Source organism: Myodes glareolus, chromosome 1 (genome assembly GCF_982192425.1).
Source record: "Myodes glareolus chromosome 1, mMyoGla1.1, whole genome shotgun sequence".
NCBI lineage: Eukaryota > Metazoa > Chordata > Mammalia > Rodentia > Cricetidae > Myodes > Myodes glareolus.
In genome coordinates, this window is record NC_142026.1 from 108090035 (window position 1) to 108104050 (window position 14016).

Here is a 14016-nt window from a genome sequence, read left to right on the forward strand (position 1 = left end):
AAAAGACGCATTTTATTGATTAATATCATCTCTTCCTCATGATTTCTAAATATACAATTTTTTAATATTAAAATTTGCTTAAGACTTTTATTCTATTTGCCTGTTTTGTTTTTGCTGTAATGCTTTGCTTCCCTTCATTTTAGAATGTATTATATAGTAAACAAGGATTTTATCATCCTTACTTCTTATTTTCTTAACCAGATTTCCATATATTCATTCCAGATACATTTTATTCACTATTTCTATCCATTTTCCAAAATATGTTGCTAGAATTTTGATTGAAATTACATCAAACTTCTTTATAAGGAATTGCTGTATTTATACATTTCTGTTACATTTTCTCTACCCAGAATGTTACTCTTTTCTCTCTTCAAACATTTTACATCTTAAAGTAAGCTGTTATGAAATATAGGTTATATATTTTGCATATTAAAATAGAGTATATCAATTTTAATTTAACAGTTTAATTTCATTGGTAAGCATTGTAGTTTTGTGTTAACAATTCATTACCAATTAGTCTTTATTTAAAAAATTTTCTTAACATATTTCTTAACCTATTTGAAATTCAACCATTTTTATTTGCAACCTATAAATTTTTAATTATTTATATTTATTTTATCATTATAAATCATTGTTTTCAAATACTTTTAATTATGTTGTTTCTTTCATAAACTGTATCTAAATAATTACTTTATAAATTTTAGAGGTTAAGAATTACACAAAAAGCTAAGTAGACAAATAATCAACACCCTATCTAATTTCCAATTTCAATATTAGTCTTGCATTCTTCTATTGTAAAGCTTGGTGGTGGAGGTTCACTTACGAAAATCTTTCCTCATCATATTACGGAACATTTTTCTATTTCTGTATTCTCAGAGATACTTTCTTTCAATAAAGCAAAGATATTAAAAATACAGCATATACTTGATTGTGGAGGGTGGGAAGAGAGTAAAGCAGATTCAAAATGTGATCATGTACAGTTTCACCAACTAAATGTATCATGGGTAAATTAATAACCAGTGTTAACTATCCTTGAATTCCTGAAACGATTAGTGTTTGCCTTTGGTGTCATAGTTTTACTTTCTGCTGGCTGGTCTGTAAATTTCAACAGATAATTTGGGAGAAAGCTTCAACTCACAAGTTAAATGTACTGTTCTTCTGTAGCTTTAAAGGATTACATCTGATTCATATAATTGATTCAGAATCGCTCATAAATGAGAATTTAATTTCACTTTTCTTAGGATGAAAGTTTCTATCTTCGTGTTGTTTTCTTTGCTCAGCTGGGTATTGCAGATAGCTTTCTGCCTTAAGAATCCTCAGTGAAAGTCTATTTTCTAAGAATTCCCTAGATGAAGTAAGAAACAAATAAATACTTCCATCAAACACACACAGTTATATAAATTGTTATGACTTGAATTTTATATTGTCCTTAGGGGCACTTACAACTTTTGAATTTAGACAACTTTACTTATCTTAGAAACAGGCCTATGAGGCAAACAGGAAACAACTATAATAACCTCACGGTTCAACTGAGGAAGCAGAAGCACACTGACATCTCTTCTGCTGGGCTCCAGCTTAATGTTAGGTTTCTTGTATATTGCAATGTCCCTACCTTTGGTGGCGTGCCAACCCTCAGCTCCGCTATCTTGCCTCAAATCCCAGTTTCTCCTCTTCATGACTGGATGAGCACAGTTAGTTTCTTCAGCTTTGGTGGTACTTGAGGTTCTACATTTATCAAACAGTAGTAATAACAATAGTAATAGTACCCCCTCAGAGAGTTTTTTTTAAAAAAAATACAGATTCAATAAAATGCTCAATACACAGCTTAAAAAAATAGTTTAACAGATGGTTGAGTGCATAAAAAAGGTTAAATGGGGCTTAGTGATTAAGAGAACTTGCTGCTCTTACAAAGGACCCTTGTTCAGACCCCAGCAATCAGCAGCTAACAACTATTTCTAACTCCAGCCCCAGAGGATCCAGTGTTAACTTCTGGACTCCATGAGTGCTACATACACATGGGGCATATCCATACATGCAAACAAAACACACACACATAAAATAAAAATAATAAAAAGAATCTAAAATAAGATTGAAAGCACTATAAATGATAATGGCCAGGTTAGTCTTCATTTATAGTCTTGAACAAACAAACTGATAATTAATAAACAATCAAAGCAATCTTTATGTAATTAATATGTCTAGCACTATGCAAGACTTTCTCACTATCTTAGTTGATTTTGGTTACTGGAACAAAACACCATATCACAAGCTCATTGGCTTATACACAAAAGAAATTGTATCTTACTGTTTCAAAATCTGGCATGCCCTTAAGGCATCAACAAATTCTGTGTCTGGTGTGCACCTGTTTCCTGGTCACAAAGAACACTATTTTAGTGTCCTCACATGTTGGAAAGAAGTATAATAGAAGCTTCCTACAGAACATTTTGTTAGGACACAAATCCCAGTCACAAGGACTCTACCCTAATTATCTAACCACATCTTCAAAACAATACTTCCTAAGACCACCACATTAGGAGTTAGGGTTTCAGCAAAGGATTGAAGCGACACAGACATTCAACAAATACCAAGCTAAAGCCCCCGAGGAGATGGTATTTAGAGGTGGGCACTTATTTATTCTTTTTACTACTTTTATTTTTTACTTTTATAAGCAATAAAGAGAGCACATATAATTATATAGAAACACAAGGTTAAACAATTCTCCTCAACAAACACTACTCTGTGACTAAGTTCTTTTTAATCCTATATGACATTTTCAATAGAGTAGTTGACTCATCCTAGGTGTAAGTTCTGAACCTTCTGCCCTCTTTCTTACTACAAATAACCTCAGTGGCTGTTGCTGCCCCAATAGAACTTGTTTTTCTAAGAATGAAAGATTAAAACCTATGTGATGTTATACTCCACAGAGGGGAGGTCGTGTGCTAACATAAGTTAGTAGATACACATATACAAGGAGTCATGTAGATAAATGGACAGATACATAGAATGATAAACAATAGATATTCTCACTTCATGCTCACTACACCCATTTTCAGTATTATCTCTTCTATTTTTCACAAGGAAATACTGACACACTTCAGGTAACTTATATTTTAAAGATCATGTAATTAGCAAAAATATTATTTTTGCTCCATTATAATTATAATTTTAGAAGGAAAAGAAAAATACAAATCCTCTTCACTAATGTGCCCTATTGTTTGACACATCATTAGTATCAAATTAAATTATAAGTTCTCCCTTTCATAAAGTAAATATTAATTGATGGCTATGGTATTTAAAGAATATTGTGAACTGTCTTCAATATAGCTAGCAACTTTGACAAAATACAGATTATTCATATTTCGTAATAGCTCTGATTATTTAGTCTCAGAAAAAATTGGTAGGCTTTAAAAACTCTGCCCCTAAAGTATGAACATTGTGTTTTAATTCTGCTACAAATTGAAGATTCTAAAATGAAATAGAGCAAATGCACACTTAGTTGATTAAAGATTTGGTTTTAAAAACTCAAGTGACTTATCTGCTGGAGAATGGGCAGAATCCACAGAAGTGATTAAGAAATTCATGTGGAAAATACTTAAGAAATTATGAAAATAGAAAATGTATACCAGGCTCGAAAGAAGTTAAATGTCTGTCCAGGTTTCTCATTTGTTTGTTTGGTTTTGTTTTGTTTAAAAAAACAAAAGACATCTCTGGAAAGAGGTTGATGTTGATATTGATATCTAAGGATGGATACTTACACAGAAACCAGTGTCCATCAACTGTAGAAAAACAAAGTGTTTACTTAAGGGGAAAAAGTTCCTTCAACATAGTGAACATCCACATCCAGCCAATTGGTAGGGTTGCTACCAGTGTGTCAAAAACAAATGACACTATGCAAAGCCTTAGATTCTTGTGCGTTAGTATATAATCAGAGTCCAAGGACAGGATGATAAATCATATCACTTTTTTTTTTACAAAAATAGTGTTAACTGGCATGTGCCCAACTATGTGTATATATCAGTACTGGTAATATATAGTAATATATTGATAGTATACTAGTAATACAGGTTGCTGTACATATGTTTTTCCTGTTTATTCTTATAAAACATTAATGAGATAGGCAGTATCATTGCTTTTCTTATACTGTATGAACTGACATGAGAGAATTAATAATTTGCTAAAGTCAAAAACAGTGAGGATGGCATCTATTATTTTAATGTCAGGTGGCTTAAATATGCATCCAATTCATGTGTCATGATATCCTCACAAACAAAGGTAAGAGTGCAAGCCATATGTTCACAGCTGATAGATTAATGGTGTCTAAACATTGCTGCAGAAGATGGACAATAGCAAAGTCCAGAGACATAATTAATATATGATGTAGCCTATGTAGCACAGGCTCAAAGTGTTTGTCAGCGCTTTGGATAAGATCTATCCAATATTACGTTACATAAAGCTGAAAAGATTTCTAATGTTTTGAATGATAGATAACATGCCAGCAGGTGACCATATTGACCACAATTGACAATATGAAATTAGCAGGAAAAAAATTAGTTCTGTTCACCTGTTCTTTTGTTCTTATGGCTTTTGCTACTAAGTATTTCCAATATGCCTATCTAATGGTAGGTTCTGGGCTATGAAGATGAGGATGATAGCAGCATATATAATATTAATTCATATGATGTAGATGCGCTAATTATACTGTGGATATACATGTAGTATACTAGGTACCCATACAGGGCATTGCTGCTTGTACAAGCTCCAGAAATCTAGGCCAGAAAGACACTTATGGTGTTTCCAAATCTCAGCAAAACACTTATAATCCCCCATGTTTTAAAAGAAACTGAGTAACTAGGATGGCTAAAGGCTTAGCTTATAGCAAAAGATTTAGGAAGTAATGGTGTTCTTAGATATTTGAGAATCTTCCTTGGGAGATGGGAATTAGACTTAATCACCCAGCTTCAGAAGGCAGAACTCAGATTACTGCCACTAGACAAGAATCAAGCAAATGTTTCAGATAGTACTAGAAAAATTCTATTGCTGACAGTCTTGTTAGGCAGAGAGACCTCCCTTATGGGGTCTGTGCATTTTGTGGTACCTGAAAAAAAGCTTAGGAAGTATCCTTATAGTATAAGATTATGTTCAGTTACTTCTCACCTTAAATCTGAAATGCCACAAGATTGGGTTATATTTATTGGCTATGGTAGAAGTCACATGAAACACCTGCAATCCAGCATGTAAGTCAAGCATGCAGAATTTACATATTTTAATGTACTATGAAAGAAACACTAATGTGTGACCTCTGTGAATATATTTAAACTTATTGGGTATTCATAATATATAAATTTCCTTATGCAAAAGTTTCTATATAGGAGAAAATAAATGTGTCAAAGTTTCTAAAGTAGCCATATGATTTATACGTTTTGTTTACAAAACTAGCCAAGCTGTTTTATTCACTTAACCAAGTATAGTGTGTCAGTGTATCTGTGAAGGATGGAAATTCCAGAAAAGGTTAAAATACACTGGTTTTCTTGGTAAACAAATAATGTAAGATTGCCGATTGAAGAAAAATAAGACCAAAATTTGGGCCTCTGTATTTTTAGTATCAATCATTGTACTCAACAACTAAGTTCAGTTGTTACTGATATATCTAGATTATGTAAAGACACAATTATTTTGTTGCAAAAGCCAAAATGCTTAAGAATGTTATTGAATAATTTGTCTTTGGGGCATATTTATTTTGTAATTATGCAATGTGATCTTACTACCTTCCCTAAGAAACACATTCTTTCAATGGCTTGTTAGATGATCTGAGACCAAAATGCACATGTAATTGTTTTGTTTTGAAATCATTCTCTCAGAGTGTTACCATGAAACACAGTGAGGCTTTGACTGCAAAGATATGTAGATTATTCTGGATGGCCAAGAAGGAAGGAGTGTGGTATTTAAATCAGCATCATAATGCAGGAAATCATTTTGCCCTGCTGACCATTTTTCTGTTTTTATTAGATGTGACACCTGTCCTTTTCCATATTAAAAATCTCATCCCATCTTCTCCATGTTGCCCAGAGCATGAGCTCTTCCACTCCGTCATTTAGAATAGCTGCGGCATGCTGATGCTCTTTCAATCGCCCTGTTATGCTAGAGGAAGCTGTTAAGTCATCTTTAGGACACCAAAGAGTGCTAAGGAGACAAAATGACATTTGACATATGAGCAGACATGAGCTATCCAGGTAAAAAGATAAAATGATGTTAACTGAGCAAAGGACTTAGAAATGAAAGTCCTAGAGATGGGGGTGAGGATCCATAAGTAAGGACTCTTGCAGGCTAGCTCAGTGTGCCTAGGCAGCACTGACTGGAGGTGAGGCTGGAAAGTGTGTATCTACATATATCTTGAGACTGGGTTATGCTTCTCAGTATTACTTTTTAGAATATTAAGACATAAGCCATTGCTCTGACTACTCCAAAACTCTTGCAAAACTAAGCTCTTAGAGATCCACCTCTAAATTTTTCCCTCTCAACTCTCAAGTGTCATGTTTTTTTTCCTAAACAGCATTCATGGTTACGCTTTTGTGCTTCCTAATTGTCAGCATTTTTAAAATTCCTAAAGTGGATATAAATTCACCAAGGGAGGATTTTATTTTGTACTTTTCTTTCCTCAGTTGAGTGCCTTATGAATACCTCTGCCTATCGTTGTACTGATTGCTGTTTGTGAAATATGATTCTACTTGGTGGGAATTTTTGTCAAAACTATCTTCCTCTACAACACTTTGCATTTCTTTATAACAAAATGCCTTTGAATATATCAGTGGAATACCTCTCATTATGTAAGCATGATAAGGAAATATTGACCAAAGTTTGCAGCATCAGACTGAGCTTTCTATAGTAGTAAAGAATGAGCAACATTATGCAAGAAATAGATAAACAGCATTCATTATGTTGTAACAAGGCTGACCGTTTCTGTGTGCATTATCGCTTAATACATCTATTTAATCTATAGTTAAACCTCCTTGGTTTAACTATGGTCTTCCCCTAACAGACATGCACCAGGGCCCTGGTCCTTTATCATTTTCCTCAATTCCTCATAGAACTAGAATTTGGGAGATACTTAAATTTGTATTTGCTAATTTTGAATGTACACAGAAATAGATTTAGGTAAAAACAGAAGCTCGTATTGATAATCTAATTACCACACTTGCCATCAGTTTCTTTACTTTTTTTTTTAAAAAAGTATCTTTAAAGCTACTAGAATCAAAAACTGATAACAGAAAGCTTTCTCTCTCCCTCCGCCTCTCCCTCTTTCTCTGTTCATATTGCTGTGGAACTCTATGATACAGTACATTGTAACTTCTTGTATATGAAAAGCAACCCTTCTTCCATTTTCTTTTACAGAACTGTCAGCATCACACTGCTGGTGATTTCTGTGAACGATGTGCCCTTGGCTACTATGGAATTGTCAGGGGATTGCCAAATGACTGTCAACCATGTGCTTGTCCTCTGATTTCTCCCAGCAACAAGTAAGATTGATACATATAAGCATATTTTCCCATTAGTAATTCCATCTGCCTGGAACATAGACTGTTTATGATTTGCCAATTTTTTCAGTAGACAAAAAATATTTCAAGCCACAGATTTTTAAAACTGAGATAAAAACACTACCAAAATCAGTATGTATATATCCTATGACTGATTTTTCTTTTAAACTCCTCCTGCAAGTAAATAACACTTATTAATAAAACATAAATATCAATATTGACATTATATTTGTATCTAAGACAAGTGATGCACGTTCAAACACATAGTTTTTTGAATGCTTAGTTGTAGCGTGAGCTTGCACTTTACACTCTGAAGGATTGCCTGAGTGAATACCAAATCACATTTGTGGCTGTTTCCTTTCATTATATATGTTAGAGTCAATTTTTGGAAATAATTACCAAAAAGGCAATTGAACATGGCCAATGAAATTTGGGTAACTTACTAATAAGCTCTTTATAAAACGTCAGTGTCAGTTAAGAGCACAAACCTCTTTCTGTCCAGATGGTTTGAGCTGGGTACCATGGAAACACCACCACAAGGGGAAAAGTGGTGAAGTATCCTTTTTTACATGCTGTCGGAGCCTTCTGCCTTGGTTTATATCAACTGTTGCAAACCCCACAATGTTTTTATTTACCTTTTTGATAAGACTATATGGACGTTCTGTTAGGTGACTTGTGTACTTCAATCTCGATGTGAGAAAGTCATTTTCTTCTAAGAATTTGTTTTTTAAAAGAAGGTTTGACAGTTTGTTTAGAACTGAAATTCTGGATGCCTTAAGTGCAAAAGAACCATGAAGCCTTGCAGACAAAATGAACTTCCACTGACACACATTAATCTTTGTATGCGTCCTGAAAACAGTTATGTACAAATTAACCCCCTTTCTTCTGCAAGAGTATAATTCTTTCCAGGATGTCAAACACAAATTGTTAGGTATGGTGGATATTGATGAAGATAAAATATATGATCTCATTGTTCAAGTACAAAATTATAGGTGTATGAAATGGAAAATTGTTTTTTATTTCTCTTTCCCAACTCTCCCTCAGGTGTCCATACTTAAACAAGGGATACCATTTATTTTATTGTTTATTAAAATGTGAGCCATTTGAATTAAAAATAATCAATAATAATTCCCTTTTGGTTATACTGTAATACCAGGAGCTACAGAGATTGTAAAATAGAATTTTGTCATTTCTTGGAGAAACTTTTTATAAAATATTGGAATAAAAACAATGGTCACAGAATTCAAACTCACAAATACCATTCTTAATTGTGAAAGAGTCCAGAATATGTCAGAGGAAGAATAGATTAAGTGTTTTTTGTAGGTTTGTGTAGTAAGAAATTCTATGCACAAATGCTTAGAAAACAAAACTCAAGGCATGCTTAAGAGCTAGTAAGCCACAGTTTGGAGTGTGGGGAATAAAGGACTCTTCAATTACTGCTGAAGATGGCCAGGAGAACGGAGACTATATCAGAGAAATCTTTGAGGGCCAATCTATAAAATGACTATTTAACTTCCTATGTTAACTTAAAACATAGCTTTCTTTCTATTTAAAAAAAAAGGTTATTTGATCAGAGCTACAGTTTAGAAAGCCTACTATGCTAAAACTGAATACAATAAAATGAAGCAGGTGAAGAAGAAAAGCAAAGAATCCAATCAAAGGGCGGTTGCGCTAGTGCAGGCGAGAGGTAATGAGAGCTGGAAGCCAAGTACCAATCACAAGAGGGCAACACAGGGAAGAGTGTGAGAAACTTGTTACACACAGCGCTACACAACTGATGAATAATTAGGGATAAGAATGGAGAGTCCAGAATGGAGGACTGACGGTTTTAGCCATCTTGCCCCCCCAAATACTGGAGCCATGAACTCACTCAGGGAAATTGGGAGAGAACTGCTGCTGAAGACAGGTAATTTATGGTTTAAATGGGTTCAAATTGATGTGAAAGGTCTGTCAGAATAGAAATATGCAAATAGCTGCACGGAATGGAAATCTGAAAATTGCAGGAGCAGATGAAGGGAGAAATATGTTAATAAATGAATTAAAGTCAGATTGCATTTCCCAGGTTGTTGCTCCCCAAGGGAAAGCACATAGAAAGAAGGCAAAATGGGGCTTCTTTAAGTGATAGAAGTCTCCATCCCCAGAAAATGGAATACAAATGCGAGGGAGAAGCCAGACAGACCAGAACCTTGGGCAGCGTTTTCACTGACGCCAAGAGAATGATGAGCAACACTTAGCAAGCATCTAGCATTGTTCTCTCAAAGAAGACTGAGTAAATGTTGCAGCTTCTAACTGGGGGCATCACTACTGAAAGTTGACAATGTAGAAGTGAACGTTAAATACAAGTTGTTTTAGGAAACCCTTCTAATTTAGGGAATTACACAGATACAATACCAGCTTGGGTGGTTAGCAGAATCAACAAAACATTTTATTCATATTTTTTATTTCATAATTTGATTTGTGCCATTTTGGTAGAAATTCTATGTCAAGGAACCTTAAAGACTCAAAACATCGTAGTTGCAGCCCAAATGGCATTCAGGCGTTATCAACCACAACTATAAGTTACCCTTTTTAAATATCATATGGACACTCAGATAAACATGCATGTATCCCATCCTTTATTCAATTTTCTCATCATACATTTTTAGAGAACTTCTGGTCAATTTCATGACCCACTATTCTCACCAGCTGTAGCTTGGAACACATTAGCCTAATTAACAAAAAGATCTATAGACAGTAAGAAGGTTAAGAGGCAAAGTAGAGAACTAGTCAGGGCAAAGAGAGGCACTATTTTTTCCCCAAAGTGTGAAAATAGACTCGGAGCTACAGATGGGAGAGGTGAAATGTCTTATTCTAGTAACTTTATGTAGCCCACGAGAAATAAAAGGTAAGGAAGACACAGTGATGGCCAGCTCATGGGCACAGCGGTCGCTTCTTTCGCTCATATCAAATCAATTACTTTAAATCTTCAGCAGTTTGACTTAGCAGCACCATTTACTCACTGTGGGGTGTACTACTACACACACCCAAGGAAAGGGCAACATGAAGGCAGCGTCAGAAATCTAGTTCAGCCTGTCTTTGCAAGCTATGGTCCCTAGCAACTTTCCACATGATGTCCATGTTACAGCTGCTTGCTTATTTCTGAACATCATAGAAATCTTGGTTCTCACAAAGACCTTAGATAAAGTGTATAATACCCAGTGCAGGTCTCGGAATCCAGTTGAAGGATCATTTCTGTTGCAATTATTTCTCCAGCCCAGCATGCCTTAGTCCTTTTTTATGCCACTAATGCATGGTACATCATGTCTTGACTTCAGCCAGATGCTCTTTCAGATACTGAAATTTTATTAAGTAGTAAGTACTCCATCCTAATATCCTGAATAAGAGAGAAAACATGTACATGTGTCCTGTCCTACCTTTGTGTATGGATCACACATAACTGTGCATTCCGTGAAAATACAGGTATGTCAGCTATTCCTTTGGCCAACAAATCTTTACTTCAATGCCATCTGAGAATACTTCCTCATGTTGGGAATATACAAGCAAGAAAAATAATCCCATTTCTTGTTCTCTCAGATCTTGTATTTTTCATAAGTAAGACAGTGAGCAAAGAGACATGGAATGGAATATCTATGTTAAGACAGTGCTTCCAGGAAAAAGCACGTAGCCACAAAGGATGAGTTTGCAACATTTTCAGTAAGGGTCAGTGACCTGCACACACTTTTGTGGCTGATGCAGTGATGTGGATGAAGTAGAAGAATGAGCCTCTAGAACAGCAACAAGATTAGACCACCTGACTCCAGCAGGCCTCTGCCTGACCCCTAACTAGCAGAGACCAGGTAAACGTGGCTGGAGTGGAGTGAATGGAGAAGACAGCAGAAAGGTGAGTGCTAGCAATTTCAGGGAGGTCAGAGGTAGCACGATATAGGATAATGTGATGAAGCCACTGAGAGCAGCTCCGGTGATATTTATACATCAAACAACATTTTGATTGAGGACAAAAGTAGGGGACAGCTTTGACACTGTGCATTTAGCAGGGGAGATAGAAGCATAACCATTGACTAAGCTTAGGGAAATAAAGTGAATTTTTTTTCAGAGAAGGAAAAAAATCAGCTTTATATGTTAGAGTCTATGTGGTATATAAAGCTCTCAGGATGAAGGAAGTTACTTAGAAATCACATCTTTTAAATCACATTAATAGATGAAGATCATGACATAGATGCAGTCAAGAAATAGGCTAGAAGCAGGGATCAAAACCAGAAGGTACCAGTGGTACCCAGGAGGCCAGTCAGCACTGAAATCCACAGAGGGTCTCGCACAAAATGAACCCTGTAATATTTACAAGCTGTGCAGTGCCATGTTTGAAACTAGTCACCACAGGGGATGAGAAAAGGCTGGTGACTAAGAGAGACTCACAAGCGTTTGCAAATGCTCCTGCAGAAGAGATGAGAGTCAGGGTTAGAGGGATGGGAGTAGGAGATGGCGAGGAGAAAGACCGGATACTGACTTTAGGGAGATGAGATTCCTACATGCTCCTTTCCAAGGCCTTTGAAATGCCTGAAGGAAAAATCAAAGTCCATCACAAATACCATCACTTAGCAGTTTGTGCCCGCTCATCTAGGATTGCTACATTCCAACACTGTATTTTTGAAGATACTTATGTATTCATTTATTGAGGACTTTAGTATTTTACAGAAATGGACTGTAATTTCATTCTGTTGCCTAGTCTAGAACTGTATTTAAAATGTTTAGAATCTGTTTCCTAGACCTGTGTATGACTATCAATGGAATGAGCGTGTGCATGTGCCCCCACACACGTTTCAGCCTCGAGTTTTAAAAGAACTGAAAACTTGACAGATGTACCCATTGTGAGCTTGGGGATTCCAAGTTCTTGGGAACACATGCACTCACATACAAGATCGTGGTATAGCAAAACTGTGAGTAGTAGATTTGTTTTTTTGCACCTTTCATACATTTTATAAAAGTTAAAAATTAGCATCCATTCACAAACCACGGATTTTCATGAATTTGACATGTAGATATAACAAGTTACCACCCTAATGATGCCCAAACATTAGGAATATGGTCGTAGTGTGTGCTGCCAGAGGGATCTTGGTCTGTACTTTCTATTACTTCTTGGTATGGACAGATTTGAAAGACCTCAAACAATAAGACGGGATATCTGAAGCATCACCCCTTGACAGTCAGGAAGTTGTCTCTTCCTAAGTTCCTAATGCTCCATGAAGTGTTATCCAATGGGAATGAAGCACTGGTTTGAGAAAAGTTTACTACAAAGCAAACCGTAGGATAATTTAGTTTGGTTTTTGAGTCTCATCAAGTCTTCCCTCCCCCTACACAGCCAGGTAGAGGGCTGTCCTTGAGCTGCACTCTGACTCTGGTAAGTGTGTGTGTGATAGGGAAGCTAGCGGTTACTTCAAAGTCAGTAGAATAGTGAGCAGATTTTGTTCAGTTTCATATAGAAAGCTCTGTCTTCTTGCTACACATTAAATCGAATTACTTTGTGGACTTCGTAAGAATGTTGAAATCTGGATAGACCGGGAAATGTGCTGTTGGGTTCTGTATGGAATAGCTATTCACACTTCACATGTTGAACTGCCAGTGGCAAGATGGACTGAGATTTCAGGAAAATAATTACACGGTTTTCTGCTGCTCTTTTTTTTTTTTTGCTTGGTTTTTAACCTGAAAAGCATTCAATGATCCCTGATCTACTATAAGACACATGCACACAAGTTCCTATCAAAATTGTCTTTGTGAGATCTTTGTTGAATATTTAATATTTACATAGATTAACTAAAATCATTAAAAATCCCACAATGCTGTTATTATTAATGTGGTACCTTATTAATTCATCAAAATGGACCAATCTCTCATTAGTGGTATTTAATTGTCTTTGACATAAATAAGAAATATATCAACATTTATAAATGTATTTATCATCTCACCCTTCAAAATGTCCCAGTGACCTTGATAATGGGTGGAAATACTGTATTTGGCCAAATACATGATTAACATTTTATGTGGTTTTTTTTTTTTCGATCCAGTTTCAGCCCCTCCTGTGTGTTGGAAGGTCTTGATGCCTACCGCTGTACAGCCTGCCCTCGGGGGTATGAAGGACAGTACTGCGAAAGGTACTATGATCAAGGGCCATTATTCTATTAATTGTTTCTGTAATTTCATCATTTCTCTTTGAGTAATTAATGCTTCAAAACTATTTCCTTAGCTCTAGAATTGTTTCTTTAAAAAGCTGTTTGCTTTAACTTCAAGTTGAGACCTCGTGATCCCAAAGAATTCATGATTATTTAATTTATGTTTTAGTATAAACAAAGTCAGATATAATTTTAAAAGAACAAACTGCAGGGTTTTTTGTTTTCAAAGCTTTTTAGTAGCTATGGGAATTGAGAAGCTGATCACATTGCTCTCAGTTTGTTCACTGGTCAAAAGTGTCTAGCAATAACTTCACACATGC

General features: G+C 35.5%; 1 protein-coding gene across 3 annotated transcripts in view; it reads left to right on the plus strand.

The window, feature by feature from the left end:
* The window catches only part of Lama2 (laminin subunit alpha 2), a 597153-nt gene that overhangs the window by 419170 nt on the left and 163967 nt on the right, over nt 1-14016 (plus strand). For all 3 annotated transcript variants that reach the window (XM_085689751.2, XM_085689745.2, XM_085689747.2), the window contains 2 exons: nt 7390-7514; nt 13592-13678. In XM_085689751.2, coding sequence (XP_085545877.2) covers nt 7390-7514; nt 13592-13678 — 212 coding nt within the window. The remainder of the gene's footprint in view (nt 1-7389; nt 7515-13591; nt 13679-14016) is intronic.